At 47.3% G+C, this 27,217-nt stretch overlaps 1 protein-coding gene across 1 annotated transcript; it reads right to left on the bottom strand.

Moving 5' to 3' along the window:
- Window positions 1–5,164: 5,164 nt before the first annotated feature.
- On the bottom strand, window positions 5,165–26,500 carry LOC310966583 (insulin-like growth factor-binding protein 3). Its single transcript, XM_083940350.1, has 4 exons — window positions 26,019–26,500; window positions 21,430–21,680; window positions 18,866–18,985; window positions 5,165–5,336 (listed from the first exon to the last, which is right to left on the bottom strand). The coding sequence occupies exons 1-4, from the start codon at window positions 26,380–26,382 to the stop codon at window positions 5,211–5,213; spliced, it is 861 nt and encodes a 286-aa protein (XP_083796476.1). The 5' UTR covers window positions 26,383–26,500; the 3' UTR covers window positions 5,165–5,210.
- Window positions 26,501–27,217: the final 717 nt, after the last annotated feature.

Below are 27,217 nucleotides of genomic sequence, written 5' to 3'. Positions count from 1 at the left end.
GCTATGCGCTCCCGGCCTCTCCTTCACCTCAGGCGGGTTTACTTTTGTGCGCACGACGCACGGATCATAACAGCTCCATCAGGACGCGCGCATGAGAGTGTGCGCGCAGATGCACTCCCGCACCGCACTTTCTATATTCAGTGTGTTTGTGTGCAGTGTTATCACGGGGGATCTAAAGTGAAGGTCCTTGTCTAACTTTAGACAGTTCGCGGGGACATGCAGCTCCACGCTTGCCTTTTGACCCGCTCTCTGTTTGCCTCGGTCGGGCACAGGAATTCGCCTCAACCTTCCCGTGCCCACTGCCAGCCTGCCTGGCACCACCAGATTTATTTTTATTCTTTACAAATTGAACCTTTGCTTTATCCTTATTGACACATTCCAAGACTGAGGGGAGCCTGATTGCATCCAAGGACTTCAACAGGAGCAAATTTTGTGTCCCGGTGTCCTGCAGGAATGAAAAAGCTGCAGAGACGACCCGCCTGTTGTTACAGCAGCTGCTGAGGACAATGCAAAAGTCACGCACCAGACCAAACAGCCTGGTATCACCAAAGGGCGTGTTTCTCAAGCCATCTCGCATAATTACAACGTGTGTCATGATTTTTGCGTGTCATTTCACGCCATTTAGTCTCAATTGACTTGTATTGTGCAGAGATGGCGTTGTCATTTGACGCACAAATGTCATTGAGGGAAAACCCACGTGTTCGTGTTTCTCCGCCAACTTGCGGAGAAATACGAAGTGGTGGAGCTTTCTGTCAGAGGGTTGTTTTTAAATCAATATGTCATGTGAAGGATCGCTGAAATAACGGGCGTGAAATGCCCTAACCCTAACCCTAACCCTAAACCCTAACCCTAACCCCTAACCCTAACCCCTGACCCTAACCCTGACCCCTAACCCTGACCCTAACCCTTACCCCTAACCCTAACCCCTAACCCTAACCCCTTACCCCTAACCCCAACCCTAACCCTTACCCCTAACCCTAACTCCTAACCCTAACCCTGACCCCTAACCCTAACCCTAACCCTGACCCCTAACCCTAACCCTTACCCCTAACCCTGACCCTTACCCCTAACCCTAACCCTTACCCTAACCCCTAACCCTAACCCTGGGGAACTACGGGCGTTAAATGACACGCGAAAAGCTTAATATGCGTACACATGCACCCGAAAAGTCATGAAAGTCATGAAAAGTGGTGGCGTGCTATTTATACGCCCTCCCATGAGACCACGTAGCAGCACGAAAACACACACACCAGAGACAGCACTTTACCATGTGTTCACTTTTTATTTAAAAAAAAAAAGACATTAAATACAAATGTATATCTTGAATCAAAGCTCTCGTCTCAGAGAAAATAGAAAGCGGTGTGTTTTCTAGTTTTTAGTATCAGGAAAAACAAAAAAACAAAGTCTTTGAAGGATAAAACAAAATACATTTACCCGTGAACAGAGAGATTCGCAACGTGACCAGCAGGGGAAAAACAAAAGTGACGTAACGGAAGTGTGACCCTGGCTCTGAGGCGGGATGGCTGGGTGTGCGTGGAGAGAAGTGACGCACTGAGAGGTGAGAGGTTCACGCACTTAAGGCGCAGTGAACTATAGGACGACCAGGGACCCGAGCGCCTGACTGACACGGATTGTTTTGCTGCCAGAGGCTGAAACTCGACCGCTGGGCACGGAGCTTACAAATGACCCTGCTGAGCAACAGAAGAAGGAAAAACGGTTCATTTAAAAAAAAAAAAAACATTCATTAGTGATTATATTCCCCAAAAGACACTGAATCAAATAGACTTTGCTGTGCAATCGGTGAGTCACTGAATTGTTCATAAGAAAAACCTAGTTTGGATCAGCTTATAGTTCTTTTCTTAGATAAATAATTTTTATTTTTAAGTACTGTACATGATGTCTAGTCAGACACATAGCTGGCCAGGAAATAATAATAATATATATTTATATATATATATATAAAAAGACACACTTACAAATATTAGGGAGGGAATAGCTTAACACATGTGTATGTATGTTTCCTCCCCGTACATCAAGTCTTTGAATAGATGGGATGTAGCACCAACAGGTTGGTTGTAAGTTGCTGCTCTCTATTAAAGGAAGTGTACAGCCGACGTCATGCTACCAAGCTACCGGGATAAGCATTCTTCGTCGGCGCTCTCCACTTTTCAAGTCTTTACACAGGATGTGGGAGAGCATCGGGCAGGAAGCTCCTCCGGGAGGACCCTGCCTCCTCCCTCGGACCCCCTGCCGCTTGTGTGAATGCGTATTTGGTGCTGTGTCCACCTCGTGGAGATTCGTTGGCATACGATCATACAAGCATTTTTCAAAAGAAACAAAAACAACAACAACGACAAAAAGAAAATAGTTGCATTGAATGAAAAATGTTTTGCTGTCAGAAGTCCTGGTGTAGCTTGGTTCCCCCCCTCCTCCCCTCCTCCCCCCTCCTCCCTCCTCCCTGGGTTATTATTGTTTTCTTACAGTATCACACTGCTTCATCTGACATTACCTCTAAGGAAAGGCATGCAGATGCAGATAGGTCCAATTGTCTTTAACTGCATGCATTGACGAGTAGCTGCGCAGCTAAAGTGCTTTAAGTGCTTGTGCTTGAAGCATAGGGGCAGCTGGCACCTGCGGCGGGGCGGGTCGGTCACACCGGGCTCGCCCCGTTCAAACAAGCCTACACCAGGTTGCACCACTGACAGGAAGAGGGGACCAGAGGCGGGGCAGGGTGCCAGAGTGGGGGCTAATAGCTCGGGTTAGTGGGGTTGGAGACGTGGACAGGATCAGGCACACAGACACGGACAAAGTTTTAGACCGGGGGGGTGAAGACATGTAGGTTCGGAGGATCTCAGCACCGAAGCTGCATGACAGACACGGGACAAAGACGGGGGACGAGGACACAGGAGAGCAGGTCAGAGCTACAGGGGAACAGGGACGTGGACGGGGACAGACTAATGTAACTACAGTGACCTCTGAGACTGCAGGGTGACATGTGAGCACCTCATACTGATACTCCACCGACAATCTGTCCTTTGAGTTTCAAAAAACTTGCCATCCTGTTGCGCCATCCTTCTGCTGAGGCTACGTCCACACTACTACGCATTCGTTCTATGACGGCATTTTGAAACTTAGACGATTTCTGCCGACACAAGCGTTTCAGTTCAGTTTTGTACCAGAAACAATCTCTGTCCACATTGACGCGCCTGAAAACGCATATGACGTGACAATGGGTGTGCACGGGCCGATGTGGACAGGAAGTGTGTTGTCTGATGTTACTCTGTGGTTGAAAATCATGGACGTGTGCGTTAAAAATACAGAAAATACCACGAGGAACAACAGCGATGGTGAAAAAAGAGAGCAGTGACTTATTAGTTTGGACTGACGACGAGGAGGAGACTCTCTCTGCCCGTCCAGACTAAAACACAACCCCGGCGTTTTTCAAACTAAAACAGGCTCAGCGGCGTTCCCAAACGTGTCTGTTTTAGGCGCTCAAATGCCGGAGTAGTAGTTAACGTAGTAGTGCAGATGTAGCCTGAGAATGGTAGCTGTAGTCGAATTCACAGCAGCTCCAACGGCAACACAGAGTTCCGCAAAAGCATCAAAATATCCATGAAAACTTCTCAAACCCCTGCAGCAGCACAATCCACCTCTCCACTGTCTGTGCGAGCGCTGCCAAACATGGTTGAACGCACTCTCTTCTCTTTTACGCTTTAGCTGTCTGTCATTACTTCACTTACGTCCTGGTAACAAATGACAAACATTAGCAGCTAACAGCGTAGCCGTGATGAAAGCTGTGCCGTGAGCCGCGTTCTGGTGGCCTGACAGTCTGATGTGGTTATGTTGGCTGTAATTTGAGGGGCTTTTTTTGCACAAACGCATCATTAGCGACTGACGTATCCATCAACACCTTTCACTGTGTTGACATGGCAGCAGACGCTGGGAACAGCACGGTTTTCCAGGTTGATTAAAGAATTGTTTTTACAGCCATCAATGAAGAATATCAGCGATGGGTCGCGATTCGCCACACTTTGCATCTTAATCCTCGTCTCCGCTGTTGATCCCTTCCGTCGGTGTGTTCCAAACACTCAGCGTTTCACACAACTTCCACTTCACACTCTCGCTACCTGATAGTGTCCTTAGAACGAGTGGTTTCAGAAGTTTCCATGGATGTTTTGTGCTGCTTTTGCAGGATAACCCCTCAAATCTACTGTAGCTGTTGTGAATCCAAGCTAACTGCGGCTGCTGTCCACCACAAAGGCGTTGGCTGCACATTTCATTTGGATTTGACACTCAAACGGTAGATTTCCAGTGAAGTATTCCTTTATCTGATGACTACGGGGGGTGATGGAGAGGGGAGGCATGGAAAGGTCTGTTTTTAAGGCACTGTTACTGCGTGGCTTGCCTCCATCCCCTGCCCTATAGCAGGACGAGGGCGAAGCCAGAGGCAGCGAGGAGGGCCCTCGGTGCTGGATGAGAAGCCAAAGCCCTGCCATCCCATAATCCTTCACTTCAAAATGGACCCTGAGCCAGAGAGCGTTTTCTTTTTTTATATCTGCATTGTTTAATGGAGCAGGGGCTGGGGACGGGCGGTCGGACATTTCTAAACTGAGCTTAGTGACATACAGTATTTACACCAATAAACACTTTTGGGAACTCACACGCCATCGTGCACGCATATATTGTGCAGGTGCTCACGTATTAAGACACACACAGACACTCACAGACAGACACACACAATAGAAATGGTGGTGGTGGTGGTGCGGGTTTTTTCCGGGTCACAGTCACAAACGCGTCCTCTTTAAAGTGAGTGGAAAAGTCCCTCCGTCCTCTCTCTGTAAAAGAATAGTGCAGATGGTAGGATTCTCTCTCTCTTCCCCTTCTCCCTCAGCGTTCAGCTTCATTACTTTAAAAGAAGGATAAAGGTTTCCCTAAGCACAGGACAGATAGCTGTGATGGACAGGAGGCTCGGCCGGTCACCGAGGCTGTGCTCCACCCCCATTCCCCCTCCCTTCCCCCCGTTCCCCCCCTCCGACAGAAATGGGACCTGAAATCAAAAAAAAGGTCCAGAGCCCCTTCAAATGTTTACATAAAACTACATGCATGAGCAAAGTAGGCTCTCTCTCTCTCTCTCTCTCTCTTTGCCCCCCTCCCCCCCACACCTCCCCCTTATTCTCTGTCGTCCTCTCTCCGTCCACTCGTCGTCCCTCTCATTTGCTCTCCAGGTTGTAGCACTGCGTCTCGCCCCGCTCCCTGCCGTCGTAGCCGGGCAGGGGCTGCCCGTATTTGTCCACGCACCAGCAGTAGCCCCGCCTCCTTCCTTTGGATGGACGGCACTGCAAAAAGAGAAAAAATAATAATGGTTTGCTTTGACTCCATGCAAAGATTAACATGTACAAGGGGGGTTTGCACAGACAGGTGTCCCCAGCAGGGCACATTGAATAAAACCAACTAGCTCTGACTTTCATCTTGAGTTCAGAGAGCGCGGACTGGAGAGTAGCAGAGGAACGATCACTTTGAGACGCGCTGTGAAAACAGATTAGCGTTTCCAAGGTGAGGAATTACCCAGACGCAGCTTTATCAACACCACGTTCAACGCGCATGAGTGGATTATGATAAATCCCTATCTCTGTCTGTTGCTTTTAGATTTTGGATGCTTATCAGGAGGCCGTCGTGCCTCAGCACAACTCCAATAACACAAACATCTCGTCGATCGTGGAGAGGAATGCCCCGCTGTCTCGGCTTTTATGTGCAGAAACTACCAGAGATCAACACCCTGCAGACGATGCAGCTGCTCGCCTGGTGTAAGGCGATAATAAGTGTACCGGGATCAGAGGAGGAGAGCATCGCTCAGGCGTCCACGTGCGACCCGCATGCCGTCGAGTTTGTCCCGTCTGAGACTTGTTTATTTATCAGCCTCCTGACCAGTGGGGGTAAAACGATGAAAAAGCAGATTCTTTTCGATAGAGAGGGGTTAGGGAATGAGGAACGCACTGAGTGAGTGAGAGTGAAGGAGTGTGAAGGTAAACATGGAGTTGCTAAAATATTTGCCAAGGCCAGTTGGAGGGCTGCAAGGAAACCAGGGCTGCTATTCTGGGAAACTGGCAGACGCTCAAAATCATCTGGAGCTGATTATGGCCCACGCGTGCACGAGCGCAAGTGCGTGCGCGCACATTAACACACACCGGCAAACATGTAGGCGCACACAAACAAGAGTTGTATCTACTGTATGTATACAAACCCCCCACCTGCTTACACACACACACACACACACACACACACACACACACACACTCACACACACGCACGCATTGCTATCAGATGTCCCAGAGTGGCAAAGTTATGAGCTCCATTTGGGGTGCACATGAAACACCCCAATCAGCCGGACCAGAATACTCCTCCCTCTGACCGTCGTCTTACCCGGGGGGGGTGGGGGGGGGGGGGGGGGGGGAACAGAGCGGCGAGGTGCCAGCCAGGGAGGAGACTCGCCTATCAGTTTCTCTGTCTCTGGCGGTCCGCTCTAAAAGAAGTGGACAGTGAATAGAGTCCAGAAGTATACATGCAGTATAAACTGTATACGCTGTAGGGATGGGAATCGAGAACAGGCTCCAGTTGAGAACTAGTAACAGATTAGAGCCTGGACCTGAGTTGTACCCCTCTGAGCTTATCAACAGTGCTAACAACAACAGCAATCATTTCCAGGTAGACAACTGGCAGTTGACTGGTCTTCATTCATTTTTGTATAATATGACTTCTACAGTCCATAAAATATCAACACTGATTTTTGTCTCAGTCACATTCTTATTATGAGTTCATGCGGTGTAGACCTTTCAATGACGGTCCAACACTGACATTAACTAATGCAGACTTGATGTTCAGGGCGCACCCACACTGTCCATCCGTACCGTGCCCAAACAGGATTCACGGGTAAAGTCTAGTTCCTTTGACCAGTGTGAGTGCAACCGTACCGCTCCTAGCTGCCGCACGTATGCCGGCCACGGACCGTTTTGGAGAGGTGGGCCTGCTCGTACACGTGCAAAGCTCGTTTGCACGTGTACGAGCATGAGGCATACCGTGGTTCTGACGTCATTTCCTGTGCGCCTGTTGGGACATAGAAAAAAGAAGGAGGGACCATGCGCGGACATTTCAAACAATGGTGGTGAAAGGTTCACGTTGGTGTGATGCGGAGGTGGAGTGTTTACTGCAGATTTGGTCGATGAAAAGATTCAAAAACAGTCGACAAGACGCACAAAAACTCTGAGGTCTACGGAAAGATCTGGAAACAAAGCCACGCATCGCCATGACGTCATCAATGCGTGTGACGTGTTACGGCGTGATGACGTATAGGCAGCAAGAAGCATTCACCGAGGCCCAGGTAGTGTGAGTACAAACGGGCCTGGAGGGGGGGACAAGGACCCTAAAGCACGGGGCACGGGACGGAGGAACAGTGGGAGTGCGCCCTGAATGTGAAGGGAAACCAATGTTTGACAGGGACGATGGGACAAATCCTTTAACACAACGTGCAAACACACAGGTGTGTAGGATCCAGATGAAGGGTATTTTAGTTCCTCTGTTAAAATGCTCAGTGTACCCATATTCACATTTTCCTCACAAGCAATCTCTTAATAATGACGATCTCCAGGACTTACTTATATGTTACATACATTGGGAGCATTGTGGTTCAGTGTGGTCATGCTCAAGGAAACTTACTGATAGTTCTCGCATTAAAATGATTAAAAATCGATGTAAAATGACGACTGAGAGAAAAAAAACGACCACATATGAACAGAAAATGTCCAATACAGATACAAAACCACCACAAAAGGAAATACGTCCATGCCAGCAGTCATTGTTGGTTCATGTCTAACAAAAACAAGTGTTAGACTGTAACCACAGAGGTGGCAGATCAGGTTTTTGAACAAGCCACTTAGTCATGAATTAGCTGGTGACTCTTAAAGTGAAAAATCATCCCAGGGTCTATTTCAGCAATTATGGCTAACAGCCATTTGCTCGGGGCAGCACGGTGAAGGCATTCAAAGGTCTTTTTTAACCACTAATGCTGCTGAAAATAACAGCAAACCTCTGCAGCAGCATGAGAAGAGTCCCTACACACACAACAAAGCACCAATGGGCTCCTTCCTTTGGGACTGACTTTGGTAATCCACTTGAATGGACTTTACTATGAGAGGAGCTGGTACAGGGGCCAGTAGGTAAGTCTTTAAAACACTCTTTTAATAAACTCTGGCTTCACTAACTACGTTGTTGCTGCTTTGTTTTGTGTGTAGGGCCAAGATATGACGAGTTGAGGAGCAAATGTGACTGAATAGCTGCTTCTCTGAAGAGCTGATGAGCGCTGACACTGGGAAACAGGACAGCGGTTTATACCGACACAAAGCAACTTGTGATGACGTGTCAAGGCGCCTCTTGTGTGTCGGCTGACGTTAATAACGTTGATAATTGAACGTTGGAGACTGCCATTTGTGTTGCATCTTCTACCAACAGTCAAAATAGTTTTCTACAGATCTTTCGCCCTCATGTCTGCATGTTAAGTACAGCCACTAGCTTAGCTTAGCATAAAGACAGACTGGAAGCAAAGGGAAATAGCTAGCCTGGCTATTTCTAAAGGTTTTCTAAGGTTTTTACTGTGAGTTGAGTTTGGTAACGTCTTCTTTTTGGCCAACAACAGATGGGTGACGTCCCAGAGTGACTACAAATCTTAAAGATTTAAATTTAAATGAATGTCTGTTATTGTAAGTCACCATCTATGGCCAAATGAGGTAATGGTGTACGGCATGGGTGTCAAACCAATCCAGTAAAGGGGCGCTGTGGCTGCAGGTTTTCATTCCAACCAATCAAAAACACACCTGGTCCAACAAATCAACTGTGTGAAGACAGTTCAGGTGATTGAGTAAGTCGAGTCAGGTGTGTTTTTGATTGGTTGGAATGAAAACCTGCAGCCACACGGCCCTTTACTGGATCACTTTGACACCCACGGTGATTGAGCCTATGGCGAACGGATGAAAGCCCTTTTTTATTTGCAGTATTCAAACTGGATGTCTGTGGCGACATTCCCACAAGTGGCACACCCGTCAGTGACCGTCAGTGACCGTTTTCCGGTAGGTGACGCTAACACAACACACTCAGGCAAAGTGGTGTACTGTTCTTTTCTCTGTACTTTGGCCGAACAAACAAAGAAAAGAGCGATAATTGCAGATGATTAACCAGAAACAAGTGAAAATGAGATCCAAACACACTTGGATCTTGGACTTGCCACTGTTCTTTTAAGACACTTTTCACTATGCAACTCTTTTGGGAGATATTCCCCAAAATATGGTAAAGTTTAACCATGACCACAGTTTTCCTACACTTTAATCAACTCGTTTAGTTGCCAAATATCACAAACACAATCAAACAACACGTTGCAACACTTGTGCATCTTTGGGTGAACCGTGCAGGATTCGTCCCACTCCATTCTTTAGACTTGAGTGGGACTAGTTTCTACGGATGTGATGGTACATTACATTAAATCTGCAAAATCAGCACTTTAATCTCAAAGTTTTTTCATTTTAATCCCTACACCCAGGAGGAAGAAGACAAAAACTTTCCTAATACTCACAGACTGCATTGCGGTCGGATGTGCAGTGACCCAGAGGCAGACAGACAGACAGACAGACAGACAGACAGACGGACAGACAGGCTTTTCGAGTGTGACCTGGTGTCTGTTTCCGGCGCAGTCAACATCCACGTGCAGCCTGAATGCATGATCAAAGGCAGCTTTATGGAGACAGAGGCCTATTAAAATACCTCGACAAACAACTACAGCAGCAGTCTGGGGGCAAGTTCGCAGCCCAACACGCCCCATTCTCACACACTAACATCATCCAGAGATTCTTCTCGGTTTTCCTCTTCTTCCTCCTCCTTCTCCTCTTCTGTCTCTCTCTCTCCTCTCCTCCCTCCGTTCCCCCTCACGGTGCCATCGTCTGAGTCTGCGGCCAGCGTCTATTTTAGCCCTGACCCAGTGGACGAGACTGCGGAGAGGAGCTTAACATTGTGTTCTTCTGCTCTGGTTAATGATGATGGAGTCCTGCGTGTGCCTGGTGTGTGTGCGTGTGTGTGTGTGTGTGTCTGTGTGTGTATTGTAGGGGTGGAAAGCCAAAGGAGAGGCGGAAGGGAGAGGAAGAGCAAACTATGCATGTGTGCATTCCCCTGTTGCTTGGCTACCTTTGAATTTCCGCTCTGTCTCTCTTTCATCTGTGAACTACAGTATTAGCAGTCATCTCAAGCAATCCCTTTCTTTACTGCTTTAATCTACACACACACACACACACACAGACACACATGCACACACACGCACACACACACACACACACACACACACACAAACAAAGGACTCCACTTACTCGAACCGTGGCTCTGATAAGTTTGTAGCTTTGAGTCCTGACAGCGACAGCAGATTTTTAGCAGTGATGCGATTTCATAGTTAAACTAGACTCACTGCATTGCGGTTGTATGTCTCCGCCGACCCCTCAAGTAGCATCCAAACTGTCAAGACTTACATATACAATATACGGTATATAGTGAAGACTTTGAAGGGATTTAATAAAAAGGAAAATTCATGTGTTTTGGGGGGTGAAATGTGGATGTCCCATCGTCAAGATCTCTACAGTCAACACAGTTTCAACGTTATTGTCACTAATTCAGTATCCGATCAAATGTCTCCCCTTCTCTTCCTGAGTTATGAGACATGATGATGTCACAGTGAGGTTAACCTTTGACCTTTTGGATAGAAAATGTCGTCACTTTCTCCATTTTATCCTGTTAGACTTGCTTCTTGAGGTATGAACAAAACCTTGACCTTTGACCTCCTTGAGTCCATGTGGACATTTGTGCCAAATTGGAGGAAAATCCCTTCAATGGGATGGACGGATGGATGAACATCGAGCTTCGTCCATGGCTAAATATCCAACCTCTGTTTGTTGCTTGCAGCTAGCTCTTGAAACTACGCTTTACAGTGAACCATGCTAGTTACAGCTGCGTCTTTAACTTTACTCCAGTATACTTTGCTGAAGTTTACTCAAAACATTAACATACACATTTGATATGGATCTCTAAAGCTGCAGTCGGCAAGTCTGGCAGATCGAGTTGACATATTTCAAATGTTTCCAACTCTCACGCCCCTCCCCCTCTACCACCGAGCTCCTCCGCTCCTTTAAATCGAGTGCTCGTCAGTGCGCGTGCACCAGATTCCTGTGAACGTGCCTGTGTTTTCTCTCATCGATAAACAGCATGGGGTACACGCTACATGGAGGTAGGCTGGCTAACTTAGTCATACATAGCAAATGCTAACGTAATTTAGCGTATGTTAGCTTGAGGCGTGTGCCTGTGAAATTGTAACATGCGTGACGGGGGAGGGGGGGTCTGTGGCGTGTGCGCGAACGGTGTCTGACAGTCAGCTCTCACACAGCCCTGCGCTGAGTGGACAGGATGATACGAACAACAAAAAACGACAGACTCTAGGTGCACGTAGAGGTGTGTTTTTATCTAAAACCAGATGATTTGTGTTGTTCTATCGGAGCAGAGTGTCGGCTTCAGTGAATATGATCAAACAAATGTTGACGACTGTGACTTTAAATCTACGTCTCAGCTGTGTAGTGAGTAGTCTCTAAATAGAGAAAGACCTCAGACATATATCTGTAATTTCTCTACTACAATTTCCAATCAATTTATGGCCAAACACACACAAATCCAGCTGGACAGAGAGAATTATGCTGCAGTTTGTGACTTTCCTTTTCCTATAAAACTGTTATATTTCTCTCGTTCCATCTTGGATCCAAACTGACGATAATGAAGCAAGCTACAAACTTTTCAGCCTTTGGAGGGGCTCACTAATCCTGAACCACAGAGTCTAAACCTGAGCTCAGGGGTCAGCTCAGACCTAACAGCCCAACAGCCCCGACGCTGGCCCGGCGTGGTCCACATGTCCGTCACCGACAAGAAAAAACAAAACACATTTCATCCACCTCGCACGTTCATAATGCTACCTTTATGAGGTGTGTATGCGTGTGTGTTGTGCATATGAATGCGTGCTCTTGTGATGCCGGTCTTTATAACTAATAGCAGCGCCGCTGGGCTTCACGGACATTAAAAAGAGCCTGGTGTGACCACAGGATAAACACAAGCTCATAAAATGTAATGTGTGTGTGTCTGTGTGGGTGTGTGTTGTGCACATATATGTATTCGTGGGAAAGAAGGTGCATCTGTGTGTGTTTGCAAGTGCACTGGGAGTAGCTGCAGGATATTGCTTGAGTAATAATGAGAGCGAATGCAAAACAAGAATAATTTGTTTGTTTTTGAAGAATGAAGCCGCGTAAACTTTAAAATAGGAACCTCAAGAATGAGTCTTAGCTACGACTGGATGTTTGGGAAAGACGCGTTTTAAATGGTACACGAAAAAATGAATTAATGGCCACTCTGATTATGCAACTGCCATGGCAAAAGAAGAGACTTCACATCCCCAAGTGAGAAGGAAGGCGAGGTGGATTAGAAATCCAGGGAGGGAACAGAACGAGGGAGAGAGAGACAGAGTGAAAATAGCTGTCTGGGTCCCCGAAGGTTGGCCAGTTATTATAAAGCCATTGTGGTCGGTGTGTACGTTTCCACAGATCCTTCTGAGTCACGCTCAATAAGTCAGTCCTTATGGGTCTGGCACTATCAGGACCCAGGGAGGAGGAGGAGGAGGAGGAGGGGGGGGGGGGGATAAGGGAACGCAGGCACCTGGCTCACATCCTTAACCCACTGCCTCTTCCTCCTCCTCTTCCTCTCAACACACACGCTGAACTCTGAAAGAGTACACAGAGGGATGCAGACACTGTCGTCCCATTCACAACCCTCTGTGCGGGGTGACTCCTGGCCAAACAAGGAAGGAAAAGCCAGGTGGGCGGAAGGGCAGGATGGACAGAATGATGGAGCGGGCAGGCAGAACAAAAGACGGGTGGATGACTGTAGGCAGGGCACAATGGGGGTAATGATGGGTGGGTGAAATGATGAATAAGAGAGAGAGAGAGAGAAAGAGAGAGCCTGAGAGTGACAGTGAAAGAGAGAGAGGAAAAGTGAGACTTTGAGGGGTGTAATGAGTGGGTCAGTGTTGGACATGCATGGCTTGAACTGGGATACTGGGCCAATTCATATAACTGCTGCTAAAAATAGGTTTCTGTGTAGCCGAGGTAGGGCTCACACTGCTCAACCTTCTCCTACAGCGCTGGGGCACTCATATTACCAGCAACACTGAAAACCACACACATGCATGCTTGTGACTTTTTCCTCCTGCTAGTTGACCCTTGAAACAATATTCTCTCCCTAATACCGCAATATTGCAATATCACGCTATTGACGACGAGCCAACCTCAGGGGATGGCATGCAACCGCCACAGCTGCTGTGTTCACGCTTTATTTTATTTTCCTGAGGCTGGGCCCTTCTTGTTTTACACTTTAATGTGTGTGTATTAAATGTTAAATAAACTCACAAGGAAAACAAGGCTTAAGGGTGTAATTTCTCCCGCCGGGTTGGAAATAAGCACCGGCCAAATGTGGGACGATTTGGCCGGTGTCGGGTGAATTCGATCGACCCACAGTGACGGGTAAACAAGGGATGCATTTAACAAACAAATGATGAGGATAAGGAATTGGGTTAGGGTTCGGTGGAGAGACTGGTACATAGGGCAATCTCGGAACCCATTGAATATCTATGTGACGACCAAGACGAACGGCTTATACGTCAGGCTTTCTAGTGTAGGCCGCGGATAGCCGGAACCAGACTTCCTCTTCCGAGTGGCAGTCGTTTACGGTCCGATTAACGACTTGAGACGTGAGAAAGAAGTTATAGGTGACAGATTGATGTCTCTATAAACAGATATCTGCGTATGAATGCAGATAAATAAGCTAATGAAAAGCTAAATAATCACCAGACGATAGCCGATGGGTTCCACGATTTCATGACTGCCGATGCGTTCTGCCTTGCCACACGTACTGTTTACCTTCATGCAACCAAAGCATGCTCAAACGTGACTGGTACATAGGACTCAGAGTACAATCAAAATAACAGTTTGCTCATTTCCGCTACCCAAACGATTAACGCTACGGTTATACATGAGGTCATGGGGTCAAATGTCCGTGGGCATGTGGGAAGTGTTTCCATTCAAAGAACACGTCGGAGCAACACCGACACACCCTCTTCATCTTACAAACAACTCTCACATGTATTTTTTCACCTTGTGAGTCTTGTGAGAGTGAGTGTGTTACAAGTTTGTAGTTGAGATAAAAATGAAGGCCAAGTTCAACGATGGGTGTAGACAAAGCAACGGCGCCGGGACTCGGGAGCAGTGGGAAAGAAAGTAAGTAGGGAAGGGGCCATGCTGCACCACTTTACACCCCTGGTCCAATTTGGCATCACGGCTGATGTGATGCCATTGCAAAATGCTCTCGCCATACTCCCCTACAAAGCCCAAGTACAGTAACTACGAAAACATGTAAGCAAAAAAACATGGCTTTAAAGCCTGTGAATGTTCTCATGTGTCCAGGTCGTCGGTATCCTCAAAGCAATTTCAGTCAAAAGCAACTGGACTTGGTTATTTGTGTAGGAAGACGTTTCACCTCTCATCCAAGAGGCTTCATCAGTTCATGTACGCATCTGACCAGGCTGGGACTGGACCAGGACCAGGACCAGGCTGGGACTAGACCAGGACCAGGCTGGGACTGGACCAGGACCAGGACCAGGCTGGGACTGGACCAGGACCAGGACCAGGACCAGGACCAGGACCAGGCTGGGACTGTACCAGGACCAGGACCAGACTGGGACTTGACCAGGACCAGGACCAGGCTGGAACTGGTCCAACTAACTGGTGTGGAGATCCAGGTATTTAACCTCTCACAAGGCCGATGATGTCACTGAAACCCTTTGTGCTCCAAGTCCCAACGACCGTCATGAGATGGCTTTAAAGTTTGTTTACTGTGCCAACACATGGATATTTGGCACATTGATGATGGATAAGGGTTTACTCGTTTGCCATTAAAACATTTGTATCCACATCAATCCTACCCTTCATACTTTCAGGACAAATTGTGCAGAAATCATGTTATTAGTGATTTCGTAGTTACTGCACTTGACCCACAACCTCGGCACTTGGTGCTAACCTCGGCACAGCTAAATGTTTCACAGTTGTGAAATTTGGTTCCGCATTACATGCATAAATCCACATACTACATGTAGAAATGTGCGTATTGCGCTGTCTACCTCTGCCCAATACTGACAAGTATTCTTAGTGGAAAGCTATGAGACTACTTTCCACTACTGTGGAGTTGAGAAAGTCTGCAGGATTTCACAGCAGGCTTTTCAGCTTGTGTTGGAGTGTGGCCGCTCTGATAGCTATAAACACGTATCCCTTCAGACGTGGTCGGACGACCTTCCGTGCAAACTATTTTGTTTTCACCGTACCCCAGCGGTCATCCACTTCTCCGCAATCCATCCACAGTCCTGATCGGGATGTTCAAGGAGTTATTGTTTCCCCAAAACATGGCTGAATAAAAGCGTGCACAGTTAGCAGCTTAACAACCCACCAGGCCAACATAGTGCCAAATGTGCAGATGACAGCAGTGTGTACAGCCATATTTTGGCACAACACAGTATGTTTACAACATACTGAGCATAGCATGTGGAGGGGACAGTGTTGCATGAGTGGTTCCAGAAGTTTCTATGGTCATTTTGATCCGTTCCTTCTGTTGTGAAAAACCTATCACCACTGGAATCCATTGACACCCACATGAATCTAATCCGACCACAGTTGCTTTTCTTTTCCAAGAATCCAGAAACCCTTTGAGAAACTTTGAGGATTTTTCTCTGTATTTCGACCAGATGCGCCTCGTTTCCAGTCCCTGCCCACCGAGAGTCCTTTCTCAGGAGTTGGTGCTTTCTGGTGGCCCTGCAACTATCAGTGCAGGGTCTGCAGTGAACTAACGTAAACCTCAAAACGGCTTCAACATCTGCATTCATTCAAAGTAGAAAACAAGAAGTGGCTGTTGCTAATATCATCATGTGGAACAGGGATGGGTTTTGAACAATAGTAATGAAGCTAAATTCCTCAATATAGCCTCGATTTTCGACTTGTGCAAGTCTCAAACAATGAATCTATTGGCGCTTTCCCACTGCACAACTCGACTCCACTCGCTCTTTTTTGGGTTTCCATTGGCAAATGTTGTGGATAGTACCTGGTGCATGTCACCTTATTTAGTACTACCTTAGTCGAGGTTCCAACCGAGCTGAGCCGATACTAAAGTGGGGTTAAGTCGTGGGATTCAACTCATGTCTGTGCAGGAGATGAAAGAGAAAGGTTGTATTCCTAATGTCTTCTTTATCCATTTTGAAAGCTAAAGTTTCTTCCTGTCAGGATAATAAGGAGGCGTGAGGCAACACCATGAACAGGGAGGAGGGGGCATACTTGCTCCCACACACCTGGGCCACCATTCTCTGCCAGGGGCACCGGGGCGAGGAAGGGACACAACCAGGGCGGGGAGCTTTATTTAGAAGTTTCTCAGCCCGGTCAGCTGTTTTCATAAAACACGTCATACCCGTCATATTGCGTTGAAAGGAGCCAGTTGAGGTGGTTCAGGCATCTAGTAAGGATGAACCCTGGGCGCCTCCCTAGGGAGGTGTTCCAGGCACGTCCAGCTGGGAGGAGGCCTCGGGGAAGACCCAGGACCAGGTGGAGAGATTAGATCTCCACACTGGCCTGGGAACGCCTCAGGATCCCCCAGTTAGAGCTGGTTAATGTGGCCTGGGAAAGGGAAGTTTGGGGTCCCCTGCTAAAGCTGCTGCGCCCGCGACCTGACCCCGGATAAGAGGTTGAAGATGAGATGAGATGAGATATTCTTCCACTCCCATGTTGATGAGGGTAAAAGAATATCCATTGAAGGTTCATTCAAACCAGATAAAAACATGCCATTAATTTACGGTTAATAGTGAGTTAACTATGGACAATCATGCGACTAATCGCGATTACATAGTTTAATTGATTGACAGCCCTATCAAAAACACAAAAACTTAACAAAACACACAAAGCTACCGTAGCGCCGTAGCCTAGGGAAGCCACTGAAGACCTTCCAGTAAGTAGCGGTGGAAAAGCCCATCCCTGCTGTGCGGGGCTGAAGCGTCGAGTTAAGTCGGGACCATGGAAAGCGGGAAAACAGCATGTTGCTTCTTTGTGTGGGAAACAGTTACCGGTATCTAACGCGTTGTCAGGAATGCACAAAGTGGATTTATGAGTTCTTATTTGACTTCCTACTGATCCTTCCTTCCTTTCTTCGAACTACTCGGTTGAAAAGTTGCGATAGTTCCCGGTTTAATTCCTGTTACTATTCAGTGGAAAAGCTCCAGGTGAGAGATAAAACTGCTAGCTTTGACGAGCCGCCATGAACAGTTTTTGAGTGTTTGATATAGAAAAGGTTTTAGGTGAGGCGTCACTTTAAGTTACTAAGACAGCTTCTGGACCATGTGCACGGTTATGCCCCGTTTTCCTCTACTGAGTCCTTCACCAATCCACTCCCTCACCCCTCACTCCCACCTCCTACCCCCCCCTTGCTCCCTTCTTTTCACAGTATTGTCACCCAAGACGGTTCACACAGTCTCCTCTTCGCTGTGTTTCCGCTCATAAATCTCTGCAACACACCGTGAAGGCACATCCCCTCGGACGGATTTAACACAACCCTGCACCCGTACAACCCTCTTGAGAAAAGGGCGACAGGGGCTGGCACAGTGCTGCACACACACACACACACACACACACACACAAACACACTTAGCCCAGAACGGACACTTTCCTGGTAGGTATTTGTTGATGAAATCCAGGAAAAGAACAAGGAAGAGTCTGATTTTAATAAAAACCGCACTTTGGAGACTGTGGGGAAAGAGTGAGGTAAGAATCTGAGAGGACAAATTTTATTCAGTGTATGCGTGTGTGCGTGTGTGTGTGTGTGTGTGTGTGTGTGTGTGTTATGGCTCAAGTTGGTCTCTGACTCACGGTGCTTGTGGGGGGTTTTTGGTGACTCATGTATTTCTCAGAATGGGCTCCGGCTCCGTGGAATCCCTCCGATAAGGCTCCCAATCCAGGAATTATTTTCGCTGCGTCGTATGTCTCACGATGCCTCACGATGCCTCACCGCACCTTCCATCCATCCTCCACCTTCCCCGACTCCCCCCTCTCCTCCCCTAAGGTCAGCACATCACCCACCGAACTAATCCAAACTTTTACCTTCCTCTGCCGCCCCCACCCCCTCGTCTTACAAATGAGCAGGCCATGGGTGGCCCGAGTCTGCTGCACCACGGACAAGAAAAACTAAACCAGTGACAGCCTGTTTGTTTTTTTTACCTCACCAACAGCACCCCACACCTACACACCCTCACCAAAACTACCACCATCAAACAAGCGCCATACATACACTCCCCTGCCGCCACATCTACCGTGCCACACACACTCCCAGACCACATTCTTACATCCCTACCCCCCACACCACACACCCACAAACACACCTGACCGACTTCATTTCCTGAGAGGCATGAGTCAGACGGCTGCAGTGCATTTACCGGAGTAATACATGGTTATTAGCCATTCTGATAATATAGTGTTGATGTGGCTGTCAAGGCAACTCGAGCTGCACAAAAAAAAAAAGGGGCATTGTGCATGTGTGGGTGGGTGAGACGTTGAGGATTCTTTGGAAGTGTTCAGGCATGTGGTGTCCGCAGGTGTGTGTGTGTGTGTGTGTGTGTGTGTTTAAGTGTAAAACATAGAGAGATGAAACAGCAGGGAGAGCTATTCACCTGTTTTTTCTTGTAGAAGCCCTTTCTGTCACAGTTGGGTATGCGGAAGCCTCTCGGGTTGAGCACGTTGCTGATTTTAAGACTGCTCAGGATGCTCTCCATCTCCCGCCGACACGGCCCCTGTGCAAGAAAACACACCCCGGCGACGCCAGCGTTAGACACTCATCCTTACACAATCACAAACACGAAAAACACACGAGGAGTGTTCCTGCAATTATAGAAGTTCATGTTGAACATCAGACTGTAAAAGTTAACAACCTGAACCCTGAATGACCCGTTAACTTCGCCCTTAAGCAGTTTTAAAGTTGTTGTTTTATTCACCACATTGCATGATAACATATATTTGGTATCCTTTGAGCTATATGATTCTTATATAACTAAGAGATATAGGAAAGCTGAGAGGTCGTACTTTTTATGGCTGCAAGATCACATCAAAACTAAATGATCTTAATGCATTGTACAGTGAAGTTTGGGGTCCCCTGCTAAAGCTGCTGCCCCGGCGACCCGACCCCGGATAAGCGGATGAAGATGAGACATTGTTTTTAATGCAAAAGTCCCCCAGATTCAGTCTTTTTTGCAGGACTTTAATGTTTTTAATGTGAAAAGTCGGCACATCAATATGCAGCGATGATCCCACAAGAACAGGTTAAGCCCCAAAATAAGATGTCAAGGAGTACCTTCTCTTACAAAATGCTTGATAGCATACGACCAAAATGATGTTGTTTAAATTAGAGTTGATAGCTTGACTCACCCTGTGGATTGTTTGACCACAAATTGCTCTGCAGTGCACTGTTTTCTTGAGCGATCCCCCGTTACTGTTTGTATCTTTTTTCCCTACCCATGCATGAGGCTGCACGCACACCACCTACCACATGTTGACAGCGTCGTGCGCTCTTGCCAACTGCATCCACGGGCCATGAAAAATCAGCAGCTTGTCGGGTTTAATCCCAATAAATTACCTCAGCAGGTGATTTGACTGATGAGCTCTCCCTGCATTCACCTGGGGTTTTAATCAGCGGGTGGAGACTTGGGTTGAAATAACAAAAAAAACCTGCTTGTACAGGCAGCCTTGAGTTAAGGCACTGATCATGAACAGCAACATTAGCCAGGGACCTTTGATGCCATGTCATTCACCCTCTCTCTCTCTGCCCTGACTGCCTGTTTTTTCATCTTTCTAAGGCCTCTAAGGAAAAAACTGCAGACTCTCTCTGGCGTATGGGGATGATGCCCATCAAGAGAGGTAGGTTGTAATTAAAGAGAGAAAATAAGATAATAAGGAGAAAAGTAAGAAGGACACTGACAAAGCTGATGTAATGAAAGCTGTGAAAATGTTGTATGACACAGAAAATGCATTGAATATGGTTCATACGGGCACCAGACCATGTCAAATAGTGAACTTAGGTTTCTTTACAATTAAGACCCCACAGGTTACCTTTAATTAGATGTATCAAACATGGTAACAATAGCAACATAGCAATAGCAGAGGTTGGTGAAGACAGTTAAATCTGGTTGTTTTGAATCCACTTCAAAACAAAAGGGGGAGTTTCTGGATCCTGACAAGACACAAATCTACGAGGCTGCAGTGGCTACAAGTCACTCCAGACAGCTAACGGTTGTGCAAGTGTCTGCAGAAGCTTCAGGTAACAAACTTGTCCAAAGATACAAAGTAAATGTTAGCCAACAACCGAACTAGCTACCAGTAAGCAAGCTAACTAGTTAGTTAGCATGCTGGCTTTGTCTAAAGTGCATAACTGCTGATAGCTAATGAGCTAACTCACTAGCTCAACAAAGCAAGCTGGTGTTTTTGAGCCACTAAGTAAGTGTGGGATGCTCATAATCTTTCTTTAAAAGGCCATCTTTATTTATTTCAACTATGAATTTGTCCGAAGATAAATATCTTCAATAAAAGGTAATGTTAGCTACAGAGCTAGCTAGCAAAACAAACTAGCTAGCAAACTTAACTGTCTACTTTCAGCCTCTCTCCCTCTCTCTGGGTAAAGTATGTGATGTTTATTATCTTTGTCTGCTTCATGTGGTCAACTTTTTATATTTTACTTTGTCCAAAGGGAAACATTGTGTGCAAAAACATAACATAGGTAAAGAGCTAACTACTTAGCTAGCAGCTAACCTAGCTGCTCAATGATACACTCTCCTCTTTTATCATGTAAAGCCAACATTAACATTAACATTAACATTAATATTAACATTAACATTACTAAGTCTTGTGATTTTGTTACTACTGTGCAGTTTTTGTTGTTATTGTGAACAAAATGCAAAAAAGCTTGAGGGATAGCCGTTTGGTTCATGATATTTAAAAGAACAGTGTAGTTAGCAGCATACATAACAGCATTTAAAGCTCATTTATTTTATTTTATTTATTTGTAAGAGACCATGGACAATGGACAGGAACTCTTCTATTTGAGGTATTGCACCAGAGTTAACTTAAAGCTCATTTCCATCTGCAGTCATAGAGAGGGTCACAGTCAACAGCCGTCTTTATGATCCCCTGCCATAACAACGTATAACTTTATTCAGACATCTCTTTGCCTTCGGGTGTGACTTACATACTCGGTCTCCCTCTTGTTCTCCAGGGAGAAGTTGTGCATGTCCATATTGGCTCCACCTGACACCGACTCCACCTTGTAGCTCTGAGTCTTCCTGTTCTGATCTTTCTGGATCAGCTTGTTGTGCAGCGGAGGCCTGGTGTCCATCGACCCCCGACTGTGCCCGCCCTTCACCGTCGCCACGCCGGGCAACACCGTCATCGCAGCGGTCGCGTTGGCACAGCCTTCTTCTACCTGGTTTCCAGCATTCTCTGAAGGGGAGGAAAGTAAGTCATCAGATTTCAGATACTACTACTACTTTCTAAACAATGCATCCATTTTACAGACATTTGGAAGATGATTCCCTGTTTTAGCACCACTTACAGTAGTGAGAGTTTTCTGCATTGTACCAGATTAGACTCCAGAGATTGCTTAAGTGCGACTTGGCTGTCTTGTCTGCAGGAAAAGTAGTGGAATCACCATTTTTCACTAAAGGAATAAAGGTTTTACAACTGGAATTGTGTTGTAAGCAATCTCTGAAGTCTATTTGCTAAACCAGTCCAGGTTTGACAAGTGTAAGACGCCTGTGAATGTTCTCATGTGTCCAGGTCGTCGTTATCCTCAAAGCAATTTCAGTCCAAAGCAACTGGACTTGGTTCTTTGTCTAGGACAGGGGTGGGCAATCCCGGTCCTGGAGAGCCACTGTCCTGCATGTTTTAGGTTTCTCCCTACCCTAACACACCTGAGTCTAACAATAATCAAACTGTGACGAGCTTCAGCTGCTTGATAACGAGCAGAGCATCAGACTCAGGTGTGTTAGAGCAGAGATAAACCTACAACATGCAGGACAGCGGCCCTCCGGGACCGGAATTGCCCACCCCTGGTCTAGGAAGACGTTTCACCTCTAGTCCAAGAGGCTTCTTCAGTTCGTGTACGCATCTGACCAGGACCAGGAGCAGGACCAGGCTGGGACTTGACCAGGACCAGGACCAGGCTGGGATTGGTCCAACTAACTGGTGTGGAGATCCAGGTATCCAGGTGAGAGGTTAAATACCTGGATCTCCACACCAGTTAGTTGGACCAATCCCAGCCTGGTCCTGGTCCTGGTCCAGTCCCAGCCTGGTCCTGGTCCTGGTCCTGGTCCTGGTCCTGGTCAGATGCGTACATGAACTGATGAAGCCTCTTGGATGAGAGGTGAAACGTCTTTCTAGACAAATAACCAAGTCCAGTTGCTTTTGACTGATATTGCTTTGAAGACAAGTGTAGAATATTAGACTTGGTCTTGGTACGGAACAAGCACCACAAACACTTAAAATGGCTTTTTATTACAATATTTGTACTTTTCACAACTCCCTTTGCTCCAAAACTGGGGAATCAGTTCCTAAACATCATCATTTAGTTCAGATTCTGAAGCTATGAATGGGAAGATAACTTCAGCATTGTAGTGTAGCTTTAATTTACTCTTGCGATAAAGCATTTGAGTTCCAGCCGTGCCTGTCTTTGTAACTCAGCAGAGAAGTCTTGACTGCCTAGGAGAGGCCTGTTTAAAAGAGACTAAATAAAGTTAGCTCATTGCCTTGTGGGCTGTTTGGAGCCGGAGCCGAAGCCAAGTAATAAACAGAAACATGACGATTTCATATCCACAAATTTCCACAGCGTGCCGGCCAAGAGATAGTCACAGAGAGGAGCTGAGCGTAAACAAGAGTTTTCAAGGACGCTGTGAAGAGGAAAGTGTTTTGTATGTGTTTACACGCGTAGGGTCAGGGGAATATAGTTGATTGGGGCTAAAAGAGGAGGAGGTTAGGGCAGTAAGAGGTAAAGTGGGAGATGAGGGAGCAGATATATTAATAGACTGTGGTGCTGGCAATGATTCCTGTCAAATCGTTAAAGACAGAGTGGGGACCATCTGACCGAGAGGAAGAGAGGAGGGGGGGGGGCTCCAAACACTCCTCCCTAATATAGTAGAGGACCAAACTACCCGCCATGTGCCACCCGGTCGGCCACACCACCGCAACGCCACAGTCGGGGGAGCTAACCGAGCTTGGAGAAGTCCCGAAGAGGCAGAGGGACGATGGGAACACACATGCAGTGGCTCATACACACACACACACACGCATACACACACACCCAAACACACTTTTAAACCCTTAACTCAAAGCAGATTTTGTGTTCGAGAGCTGCGGTGAGGGCGGCGGACGGGCATGTAGGGGTGTAGCTCATGCGGGCAGGCAGGCTGGCAGCCCACCCTTTCTCTGTGACCACCTGATCAATTAGTGACGTGGTGGGGCTCCACAGTCTCCCAGGCTCTCCAGAACTTAGAATAACAACGCGGACGTCAACAACAGCATTAAGTGGAACCACACAGTGTCGGTAACCGATCAGACGCTCTTTAACCCGATACAGCCTCAACGCCGCCTGCAACAAAGTTCCATAAATGTCCGTAACCAAGGACAGAAATATTGAGCCCCTTTTTTTTTTAAAGATTCCTGGAAGTATTCATTTTTATTGTCAATATAAACTTTTATATAACCTTTCTAGGATGTCTGGGGCATTTGAGATAAACACATTACGCAATTTGTTTGCATAATGGCACAGGGGTAAACAGCACAAACTGCGGTGGGGAAAGCTTGTTAATGTCTGGGAGGAGAGGCTGCTCTGGGAACCGCTGGGCTGCACTTACACACTCCGTCCAACAGGACCGCTCGGGATCGTTTCACACATTTTTCCCCCCTCACCTCCAACAGTGGAGATGCTGGAAACAAGAATGCACTGCTGTTGTTCATCGTGATCTGCTTTACAAGCCAGAGAAGTGCAGTGAGATGGATCTACTGTGGAAAAGATGTTAGTTGTGTCTTAGATCAGAGACTGTAAAAAGAGATGACACAGAGAGGGAGGAAGAGTAGTAAAGAGTGATATGTGCAGGCTGAGTGACCGGAAGTGAAAAAGTAAATGTGTGTGTGTGTGAGTGACAAAGTGCTTGCACACCACACATTACTGTGGCCAAACCAAATAACCAGAAAGAAGAAAACACACACAGAGGCTCCTGGAGGCCTGACGTCAGCAGTGCCTAAACACACAACAGTGTGTATTCACATGGAGGTGGCATGTGTGCCGTGTCACCAGTGTGAGCAGCAGCATGCATCCATTCACACGAAACACCATGCAGACACAAGGTCTCTCAATGTTAGCAAAGACACACGCACTGAGGAGATGTGCAGTTTGGGGCTCATTGATGATGAGTGTTTTTGTGTGTGTGTGTGTGTGTGTGTGTGTGTGTGTGTGTGTGTGTGTGTGTGTGTGTGTGTGTGTGTGTGTGTGTGTGTGTGTGTGTGTGTGTGTGTGTGTGTGTGTGTGTGTGTGTGTGTGTGTGTGTGTGTGTGTGTGTGTGTGTGTGTGTGTGTGTGTGTGTGTGTGTGTGTGTGTGTGTGTGTGTGTGTGTGTGTGTGTGTGTGTGTGTGTGTGTGTGTGTGTGTGTTAGTTGCTTCTAGGGAACTCAGAGACATGACCCCCCCTCTGCCACACACCAGAGATGTTTTGGCCCACATCCTGGACCAGGAAAGCAGCAGCACATATTTTCATTCTGTGTACAAAAATCCACGAGCTTTACTTGAAGTAAAATAAGGACATTACCGAAGACAAGGACATGGTCTGCGCACAGCCTCAGCTAAATACTGTATACTTACAGTATGTATGTGGCATTCCTTAACTATTGGTTTGAGGGAGCCAGTGTGTGTGTGTGTGTGTGTGTGTGTGTGTGTGTGTGTGTGTGTGTGTGTGTGTGTGTGTGTGTGTGTGTGTGTGTGTGTGTGTGTGTGTGTGTGTGTGTGTGTGTGTGTGTGTGTGTGTGTGTGTGTGTGTGTGTGTGTGTGTGTGTGTGTGTGTGTGTGTGTGTGTGTGTGTGTGTGTGTGTGTGTGTGTGTGTGTGTGTGTGTGTGTGTGTGTGTGTGTGTGTGTGTGTGTGTGTGTGTGTGTGTGTGTGTGTGTGAGTGTGTGTGTGAGTGTGAGTGTGTGAGTGTGCGTGTGTCAGGGCGAAAGAGAGAGGGAGCAGTGTTGTAATTTTCTTAAAATAATCTGCAAAAACGACAATCTCGTATTTCCTGAAATATCATTTTTGCATTTTACGCACGTCGGTCCAAAGCTGTGCGCGCACGGCGGCGGTGGTGGGAAAGCATCGACTAATTGCTGCGTAAACCTCCAAACCCCATAGCTGGTGTTATCCACTCCAACTTTCAGGAGCCTATGGGATTTGTTTAACCCAGGCGAACACATCACTGCGCAATGTCAAGCCTCCCCTCTGAAACCGCACGACTAGGAATGGTGTTTTGCAGTGTGGCAGGCTGCAAACAGCCCGCATACTACATCTGTGCGCGTATCCGTGCCTTTATATCTCCAGCAGATCAGTCTACGCGTATTTATCTCATCCACTATCAACACTACGCACTTAATCTTTTTTATTTCCATGAGCGGGGAACTCCCCAGACCTTGTCAGAGCAACACCTCATGTGGAGAGAGCGCGCCTGTCAGAGCCACTGAATAACACACGCACAAAAACAAAACAACACTTTCCTCCAAACGTGAAAAAGCGCAAATAAAAAAAACCCGCGTCTCACCTGGTTTTTGCGCCGGTATGAGAATGCTGTTGAGTTTTTTGGACGCGGCGCTGGAGCACACTCCTCGTCCCTCCAGCAGAGCTTGCAGGGGTCGGCTCTCCCCCGGCTGGTGCTGGCAGGTCAAGCCGGAGCCACAGCGCGCCGTGTACACTCCACACGCCAGTCCCTCGCCGAGGGCGCACGTCATGCAGCAGCCGCAGCCGGGCTCCCTCACCCGCTCCGCGCAGTCCTTCGGTAACGGCTTGCACTGCAGGAGCGCCCCGGAGTCGCACGGCTCGCATCGGACCACCGGCCCCACGGTGCCGGCGAGCCGGGTGAACGCGGCCAGCGCGGCAGCGAGACAAAGCACGCAGAGACCGGGCATTCTGCCGAATAAGCTGGTCACAAAGGGACAGTATGTAGGCTCAAGGGGACTCTCTGTGACACAGCGTGCCGGCTAGCCTTCTCCATCTGTATTTTCTTTTACGCGAACTTCTCGTTTTATACAGGCGGAAAAAAAAGAGCCAACAAGTCACACCCTCCTCCGTATGAATAATGTAAACGGAGAGCCCCGATATGAGGGACCGCTGCATCCAGCCCGAGGAGAGAGCAGCTCAAACGTCCACCTCTTTATAATCTCTCATAATAATTTACTAAAGACTCTTCAGCTCTCATGTTCTGACAAAAGGTTTGTTGTCAGCTGGGAAATCTGGCCACTCGTCCACAGACAGGCGAGTAAGCTGCAGTCAGATGCCATGCAGCGTGAATGTGCTGTTACACTTCTCTCCACTTTCACTAAGATTGATGTTTTTCCACGTCACAGATCAAATGCAGATTTTGCACCAGAGGAGAAATATGCTGCAGCAGGGAACATTTCTTCTGTGTTGACTGTTCCCAAACCTGTGTGGAGGTTTGCACACCACCAGCCACATCCCCTGCTGGCATCAAAGGTATGTGAGTGAATGCCATTGGTGGTACCCCCCACGTGCAATACTGATAAAACATTCCTCTGGGCAGGTGTGTAGGTGGCCTCCATATTAACCCACTAAAACAATAATTTCTTTGCATGTCTGTGTGTGCCTGTGTGTGCTTGTGTGTGTGTGTGTGCACCTCTGTGTGTGCGTGTGTGTGTGTGTGTGTGTGTGACCACATGCTCAGTAGTGGGTGCAGCCCTAGAGGTATTGCTTTACTGCCCTGGGTTGTGGAAGCTGCAGTGTTCG

The sequence above is a fragment of the Echiichthys vipera genome (assembly GCF_963691815.1).
Source record: "Echiichthys vipera genome assembly, chromosome: 3".
Lineage (NCBI taxonomy): Eukaryota > Metazoa > Chordata > Actinopteri > Perciformes > Trachinidae > Echiichthys > Echiichthys vipera.
This window is presented reverse-complemented; position numbering and strand designations above follow the sequence as displayed.

Coding starts and splice junctions, on each gene's coding strand:
- LOC310966583 (XM_083940350.1), bottom strand. CDS start 26,382: ATGCCCGGTCTCTGCGTGCTTTGTCTCGCTGCCGCGCTGGCCGCGTTC. Junction 21,681..26,018: donor CATACCGGCGCAAAAACCAG/GTGAGACGCGGG, acceptor CCTCCCCTTCAG/AGAATGCTGGAAACCAGGTA. Junction 5,337..18,865: donor GCTTCTACAAGAAAAAACAG/GTGAATAGCTCT, acceptor CTCTTTTTGCAG/TGCCGTCCATCCAAAGGAAG.